This window comes from Salminus brasiliensis, chromosome 8 (assembly GCF_030463535.1).
Source record: "Salminus brasiliensis chromosome 8, fSalBra1.hap2, whole genome shotgun sequence".
Classification (NCBI taxonomy): domain Eukaryota; kingdom Metazoa; phylum Chordata; class Actinopteri; order Characiformes; family Bryconidae; genus Salminus; species Salminus brasiliensis.
The window spans coordinates 27,026,910-27,035,003 of record NC_132885.1 but is presented as its reverse complement, the minus strand read 5'-3'; the positions used below and the strand labels follow the sequence as shown (position 1 = coordinate 27,035,003).

General features: G+C 40.7%; 1 protein-coding gene across 1 annotated transcript; it reads right to left on the bottom strand.

The window, feature by feature from the left end:
- Nucleotides 1-1,467: 1,467 nt before the first annotated feature.
- mob4 (MOB family member 4, phocein) lies at nucleotides 1,468-7,656 on the bottom strand. The gene is made up of 8 exons (XM_072686335.1): nucleotides 7,572-7,656; nucleotides 5,399-5,461; nucleotides 4,905-5,005; nucleotides 4,712-4,754; nucleotides 4,461-4,547; nucleotides 3,273-3,352; nucleotides 2,930-3,041; nucleotides 1,468-1,955 (listed from the first exon to the last, which is right to left on the bottom strand). Exons 1-8 carry the CDS (start codon nucleotides 7,629-7,631, stop codon nucleotides 1,812-1,814), a joined length of 690 nt encoding a protein of 229 aa, XP_072542436.1. The 5' UTR covers nucleotides 7,632-7,656; the 3' UTR covers nucleotides 1,468-1,811.
- Nucleotides 7,657-8,094: the final 438 nt, after the last annotated feature.

Below are 8,094 nucleotides of genomic sequence, written 5' to 3'. Positions count from 1 at the left end.
CTGGTACCTCTTTGTGTGTGTGTGTGTGTGTGTGTGTGTGTGTGTGTGTGTGTGTGTGTGTGTGTGTGTGTGTGTGTGTGTGTGTGTGTGTGTGTGGCCTCCTCTGTATGTGGAAGACATGAAAAGCCAAATGCTGGATTAATGAGAGCAGTGCTTTTCAACATGTGGGTCATGCCCCCGCCCTAGTGGGCTATGGTGGTACTGCTAACTTGTAGCTAATAGCTAAAACTTTTTTGTTGTTGTTTTATATGTAGAATTTTACCAAACAAAATTTAAAACATCATTGTAATTATTTTTAAAACCAAAATGCTAAAACATCCTATCTCCAAAATGGCAACTTTACAGGAGATGGAAAAAATGATTACCTTTCAAAACGTCATGTAAAAATTGTTTTTGTCATTTTGCAGCATTTCTATTGGCCCAAATATTATGAAATGTTGACATAATGTAAATAACTACCAAATTTACATTGTGGCCATATATAAAAGTGAAAAATGGCAAAAATGGAGATAGAAGGTTTTTGTGTGACCACAATATTTTGGCTGTTCAAAACAGACTTCGCTGGTTTTATTTTCAGCTTGTCAATATTTGTCTTTTTTGTCCTATGAAATTAACCCATCGGAGATAAACTAATACAAACAAAGTTTCCGATTTTTTTGGTGTTTATTATTTTGTGCAATTAAATTGTCCACATTCGTTACTGTATTTGATCACTGTGTAGTGTGTACGAATCACTAATATTCATTTAAAATGTGCCCTAGAGAGTGAAACTATTTAGCTATCTTAGCATAGTTTTATTTACGGGAGTTCGGTACGTGGAGCCGACACACTGTAGACCTCACACACTGTGTCCTCCGACAAAGGCAAGATCCACTCAAGTAAAACAGGCCATTTCAAAACCCTGAACTGTCTTGACTCCTATTTACACCCTTAAAGTTGACCTACAACAGCTACTATGAGAAAATATGAAAGTGAAGCTAAAAAGGCTAAAAGCTAACGCAAGCCGACCGGGCGAAGCGCTGCTGACAAAACTGCCGACCGAAGGAAGAGCCACTGCAGGTATCTGAGTGACTCCTGGGCGGGGGGCGGGGGGAGGCTGTAAAGCATGTAGGTGCTAAGCTAAAAGCTAACCCTAGCAGACCCCAGACAGCTAGCTAACCATGCACTGTGCTAGCTGATCCGCTTAGACTCTATGCTAGGCTAGGCTAGGCAGCTACTGTGAGCCATTGCAGTGACGTAAACCAGCTTATATTTATTATTATTTTTTCCCACAAGGCCAACAGCGTGAGGCAAAATAACAGGGTTGTACATGGGCTTGTAATGCTGAGCATTTTCACTCCAACTAAAGTCCACATACCATGCACATGTGACAAACCGACTTTAAGGGCCCTTTAAACAAACAGGTCATTTAAACCTTGTGGGCCTTTTATCATTACTTGGTAAAAATCAGAGCCAGCTCTCAGTGCATTTATTTATTTATTTTTTATTAACACCAACCATAATGAAAATATCACTTTTAGTTTATTTAAAAAATAAATACAATTGACTGGATAAGACGCCTCCATTCACACAACCTAATAAGTACGGACAGGGGTGAATATCACCACACTCGTTAATAAAGGAGAAGAAAGGAGGGAACCGGGCATGATTTGTTATGCTGGAACGCAACAGTAGCGAGATCTATGCACAAAGAGGTGCTCTGGCTTGGGGCTGAAGCAAGAGGCAAATCAAAAAAGCTCCGAGTGTGATTGAGTTCTAGTTGTTTGGGCTTCTGCTTTGAGGCTGCACTGATCGATTTCTGGAGCTGGAGTTCAAGCCTCACTCTCTCCAGGGTTTGGGTTTTGGCCCTCGTCCTCCTCCTCCTCCTCCAGGATGGGAACGATCAGGTTGTCTTTAGACATCAGGTTGTACTTCATCACAAAGCGCGTGAAGCGGTGACACAAGAACGTCTCGTTCTGCGGGTGATGTGCGCACACAGATGAGATTCAGACACAGGTTATAAAAGCGAAGACATTAAAGATGATTACAATATCTGAGTACAAATACACGGGGAATTCCATCATTTTTCCTACATTTCTGCACAATTTCGTAGTTGAGAGATGAGGAAAGTCATTCATAGTGGATTGAGGTGAAATGGTTCACTGCAGAGACTAATACAGTGGTGGGTGGAAACAAAGGTCTGCAACATCAGTGTGAATATAGCCATTTTACCAATTACTATCCAAAATAATCAGTAAAGCTAATCCTAAAGACTATTCAGTCTTGCAACACCCTGTACGTACCTCTATTTTAGACCAAAACTACCGTAAAACCCTGCTTTAGGCACCAGGCAACTGGGTATCTGTACCTATTTAATGCATTATGTGAAAGGTGGCAGCTGCTTATACTGTTTCACGCTGCCACCTGCTGGTTAGTTTGGAGAACATCACTGGAACCTGCTCACAACACAAATGCATGCTGTATACCAGTGCTCAACCCTTCAACCCTTCAACCTTCTGGAAAACTGCCTTCCTGTAGACTTTAGATCTACCTCTAACCCCCCTAACGCCCCTACCTCAGCCAAGTAATTACTGCCTTCAGAAGTCACTGACTGGCTGAATGGGGGACTGTTGGAGTTGAAAACCTGCCGGAAGGTAGCTCCCCAAGGGGCAGGTCTGGAACCTCTTTGCTATATATAGAATAATATCTTCTTCATCGTCACGTTAAAGCTTCACAGCCCACAATTGTGAACGTGTGACAGACAGAAATGAAATGACATCACAGAAACTGATGAATTAAAATCATCAGTGTCTGCAAAATGCAAGTTTACAGAAGTTCTGTTATGAACTTCTACTACAAGAAGCTTTCTTTGCATACTGCAGAGAAATATATAACCTCCTGCAGTCATGTAAAACACTTGAATATGCACAAAAAAAAATTTTTTGCTGACCTCATACGTGTCGAATATTTGACGATGGTGAAAGTAAGCGTGGGAGAAGATCCTGTAAATGCGACGGCAAACGGAGCCCAGCTTTGCCACTGACGACTCCTTAATGCTGACACTGTAAAGAGAGCAATAACCAACAGTAAGGGCACATTACACACCATGAGCACAAAGTCCTCAATGGTATAGTACACTGTTATACAGGGTAATAGTATTAATACTATAGAAATGTAGTACAGAGTCCATCCATATATACTGTCTATACGTCCAATAAGTAAATTCAGTAGCCACATGCTGGATTCAGGGCAAAAACACTGAAGGGAATGGTAGTGTTTGTGGTAAGACTCACCGACTAGGGAAATATTTATTGCTGTTTAGAAGGCATGCAGCTCCGTCCAAGGTGTGTCTCGTGTAGTCAATGGCGGGACACTGAATGGATAACAGAAAGTATAGATATGTTAGCAAATGTCTGTCATTTTTGGAGACCCGCACTGGTGTGGAATAAGAAGGTGAGAGTTCTCTACATGCATAGTTGGAAAATACTTTAGTACAGAGCTTTATTACTGTATTTAAGTATTATTTAGGATGGTCTGGACTTTACTGGAGTATTTTTGAAATGTAATAGTTGTGATATTGTCGTACATTTCCAAATTAATCAAAAACCAGGAGACATTTCACTTTTCTTTTGTCAGTATTCTTTTAAATATAAAACAAAAAAACATCAACATCCAACCAAATTCTCTTCCAATGATCCCAACAAATAGATTTCCATATGTATTTTTATATGCCTGTGTTAGGACCAGTGAGTGACCACAACACACACACAAGCTTCTATTGTTTTTGTTTTGATTTACTATTACATACATTTATACAATTGAGATGTCTCTATTTAAAGGATTGTTTTACAACTATGCTTGAAAGCTTTAACAAGTTTGTCCATGTAGGCCATAGAAACAGAAATTACTTGGACACCTGAAGGTCAACTGAATTTTTTACTGTTCAACTTGACAAGTTGATACCTGAAATTTTGCCTTTTGGGCAAAGATATGCATCATTTATGCATATGCTGATTTTCCCTCAAGTTTCTTTTACAACAAACACAAAGGCTGCATCCCAAACCACCACACACTCCTGTACTAAATAGTGTATCAAAATTAGTGCCCTCCATTAAAATTGTGTTTGGTAGTGTAGTAAGTAAAGTGTAGAGGGTTTTTTTTGAGGCATGCAGAAAAACAAACACAACCATCTTAATGAAGAGGTGGTGCTTGGAGGACAAGATGAGTGTTTTTAGAAGAAATGCTGCTACTTTTCAGCACTTTAGAGAGAGATACAGCCAGGTCTTTCTAAATGGAAAGAGCTCAAATCCCTTTATATGGCAGGAAATGTGATCTCTCGTCTACTTGACTCTGTTTGATGAAAACTAGCTGGGTTGCAAAAATCACAAACATTTGTGTGACCTATTTTTATTTTATCAGATGAAGTTTGTGCAGATTATCGACAAATATGTAGCTGTGGAGGATCACGCGTTTGTACTCGCCTCTTTAGGCGTCTTGTGAGCAGCGCAGAGAAATATCCACTGCTCAGTGGCAGTCATCTGTGTGCACGTGTCTGGGTGGCACTCAGTCTGTGAACACAAAGGAAACATGAATAAACCATTAAGAAGGAAAGAAACGCATACTTACTGAGGAATATATCCCAAACACTAAATTAGGTCAGCGTGGGTGGTGCCACCAGCTTCATAAAAGCATTTTAAGACTCTCTTATTCACAGAAAGACAACAGAAAGTACCTGAAGTTTAACGGCCAAGCCATTCAGCTCCAAACAAAACTGCCTATAAAAACAATAAGAAAGAAAGACCTGAAAGAGAACTGATTCTGAACACTGTAAAACACAAAGCACATGAAGACCTCCATGCTGTCCTAACTGCACAGTGCATTATTTCACATTTCTTCACAAATCCCTGCAGATGAGTGGAAATTACCTGAGATGCTCATATTTCCACACCCCCTCATCCTGTCCCTCTGGAGGCTCCATGATCTTCTCTATGTTGGAGCAGTCAGAGCGGATGTTTTGCTGGATATACTGAGAATAGATCAGAGCAGAGACTGTTATCATTACTTGCTCACACAGCAGAGATACAGTATAAAGTGGTATAACTGAAATTAGGTTAAAAATGACAGAAAAAATGGTAACAAGCAGTTTAACAGGGTTTGTTAATGCAAATAAATAATTTTAATGAAAACATGCAAAGCTAAATAAAGACGTTAAAGGAACATAAGCAAGTGTACACCACTCAAATTCTGCTCTGTACCAGTTTTACAAGGTAATACAGCCTGACTAGTTTAAAAACGGAAACATATACATCCCACACTTCCCAGCTAGACACCGGAAAGTAGCATTTATATCCAGCAGAGCGTTTTCCTTTGTTTCTTTATTTTTCACCCAGTGAGAAGACTTCATTTCTACAACTCTCACCTGTTGCACCGCCAGAGTGCTATCCATCTCCTCAAATGATTCATCAGGCCAGTTGTAAAAGTCCTGCCAAATGGGGAGAAAAAGTCTCAAATCTTAGCATTAAAATGTATTCAATAAACATTCAAGATCACTTGCTTATACCTATAGACACCCTGATCATGCATATTTAAAGGTTCTGTGGCTGCTCTGCCTGATCAGCAAACACACATTTCTAGGCATTTTGGCAACACCTTTAACTTCCTTAAAAAGCTTTACCTTCAATATTGTGGAACTTTTGACATGACAACATGTTGTTTTTACAAAGATAGATTAACTGCTCAAAATAATCAGAAGATTATTCTGTTACTAACATAAAAATTAGGCTGCCTTTTATCTTCACATTAACTTTGGCCTTCTGCAAAATGAGATGCATGACCTGCCAGGATATACCTTATATTTGCTTTGCTCTACTAGTGTTTGTACTGTGTTAATTACACTGGATTGTGCTTTCTTACATCCCCCATATAATTTTTATAGTATTAAAGTTTCCACACGGACGTGAGGCTGGGTAATATGGTTAAAACACTATAGCACAAAATTTGAAGAATAATTACGCTGTTTGTAATGAAATCTGCAGCTGATTGTTTATCAAGCACTAATAACGTCTTCGATATGCTTAGAAAAGCAGATTGTGCACGCCCTGCTTAAAATACCAGATTTGCAAACTAAAACATTACCGCAGTCTTAAAAACAACAGCTGATCCAGAACCAACACTCATCCAACATCTGTACATGACCTGATTAAACATACAGCTATTATGATAAACTTTTTTATCAGCAGTTATTCCAACACCCTACCCAGAATAGTGGCGGCTGTGACTGAAGCAACAGAGGGGAATGAACTCCACACTAATACTCCTAATTTTAGAGGAGCGGAGGATAAACAGTTGGCATGAAAGGAGCAAAATACAATAAATGTAGCCAGGTGTGTCAGTTTGACTCTGGGTAAATTTAAGCAAATTCTTGTTATAGTGATATTGTGAGGCAGTAAATCAGAGTTGCCTGGGGATGATTTTAGGATTTACGGTGTGTAGCCTAGTTTACAGTGCTGTGTGTGATATTATTGGATCTCATCACCCTATATTACCCCCATCCCCCATAACATTTTCCTGCGCTCCTCTTAACCCCTTGTGTTTTCCCCTCCTTTCTTCCCCCTGACCTGCCTCTCCACTGCCCTCCTGCCCGCTGTCCTGCTCTGGGGTCCTCGCACTGAGTCATCCTCGCCTTCCTGCATGACTTCATCACTTTTTCTTAATTCAGTTTAGTTTCATTACTGTTTTTATTCCTGTATTGATTTTTATTATGATCTGGTGTCCACCTGAGGAGGATGGGTTCCCCTCAAGCTTTCTTCCTCTCGACCTGAGGGACTTTTTCCTTGCCACTGTTGCCACTAGCTTGCTCAACAAAGACCCAGATCTCTGTAAAGCTGCTTTGTGACTACATCTGTTGTTAAAAAAACACGATATTAATAAAATATAGTAATTGAGTTGAACTGAATCTGTATGTGGACAGTGGTAGGAGGCGGTGGGGCGGTACGGAGGGTGCCACTTACTGTGTTGACAAGTATGACATAGTGTCTAGGATAACTATGTTAGACTAGCTATAGCTATTATTTTATACACTAGCTACATTGTAAAACTTCCCAAACACCAGCCAGTGTGTCTAAACCGACCGTGTGTTTTACTGAGTTGTTGATTATGGTCGTATTTACAGCACAGACCCGTCTGAACGATAACGTGCTACAGGCTAACAACTGTTACCCATGCTAACCCATGCTAACCCAAGCTAGCTAGGTGCAGCCAGTGTCTGAAACCGAGGTAGCCAACCTCCTAGCCTCCATACCAGCTTGCTAGCTAGCTATTTAACTCCATTAAACCATTTATCTGCTGCCATTTACAAGACAGCTGATAGCCAGCTACCTGAAGGCGGTGTGTAGCACCGAGTTCTCCATACTTGTTGTGTTTTAGGTCAAACCACAGCTAGCGCTAACCCTAGCTTCCCAGTCTTCTGAGTAACCGTGTCTCATGTCCAGCGGAGGTTCTCCTCACTAGGTTCACATACACACCGTTAACAGATGTTTTGGACCGCTAACTGCTCGGCTAAGCTAGTTAGCTAAATCTCAGTCTGTGTTTACCTTCGCCGTAGTGCCTGGTCTGTTCCTCCTCACAACGGTTGCGCCCTCCGCCATGACCATCTCGACCAGCTAAGCGAAGTGTGGGAGTGTGTGGAAAGAGAGGGCGCGCCTCTAGCGGTGGCTGCAGGTAGTGCACACTGACGCCATGACCCACAGATGAACATAACTGAAAGCCTTGAGGGAAATTTTGCAAGAAAAGCAGCTAGATATAAAGATATAAAGGCATTAAAATACTGCTGGTTTTAGAGAATCTAAGCTGTTTTCTGATGGCATCAGCATTTTAGTAAAATCCTCCCTTCGTCTAACTTCTGGACTATACTGCAGCACTGGTGGCAGTGGATGAAAAGGTGGCTGTCCAGGCGAGACTGTGCTCTATGCTGGTGTGGAAGATGGTTAAGCTGGTTTTCAAGCTTAACCTTCTTAAATGTAAAAAGGTTAAGCAGCTTTTGAAGCTTATCAGCATGGCCACTGTTGGTCAAGATTTAAGTTAGACCAGTTAAACCACTGGCTTAAGTGAAACTCA

Coding starts and splice junctions, on each gene's coding strand:
- mob4 (XM_072686335.1), bottom strand. CDS start 7,631: ATGGTCATGGCGGAGGGCGCAACCGTTGTGAGGAGGAACAGACCAGGC. Junction 5,462..7,571: donor GACCAGGCACTACGGCGAAG/GTAAACACAGAC, acceptor CCCATTTGGCAG/GACTTTTACAACTGGCCTGA. Junction 5,006..5,398: donor GCACTCTGGCGGTGCAACAG/GTGAGAGTTGTA, acceptor ATCTATTCTCAG/TATATCCAGCAAAACATCCG.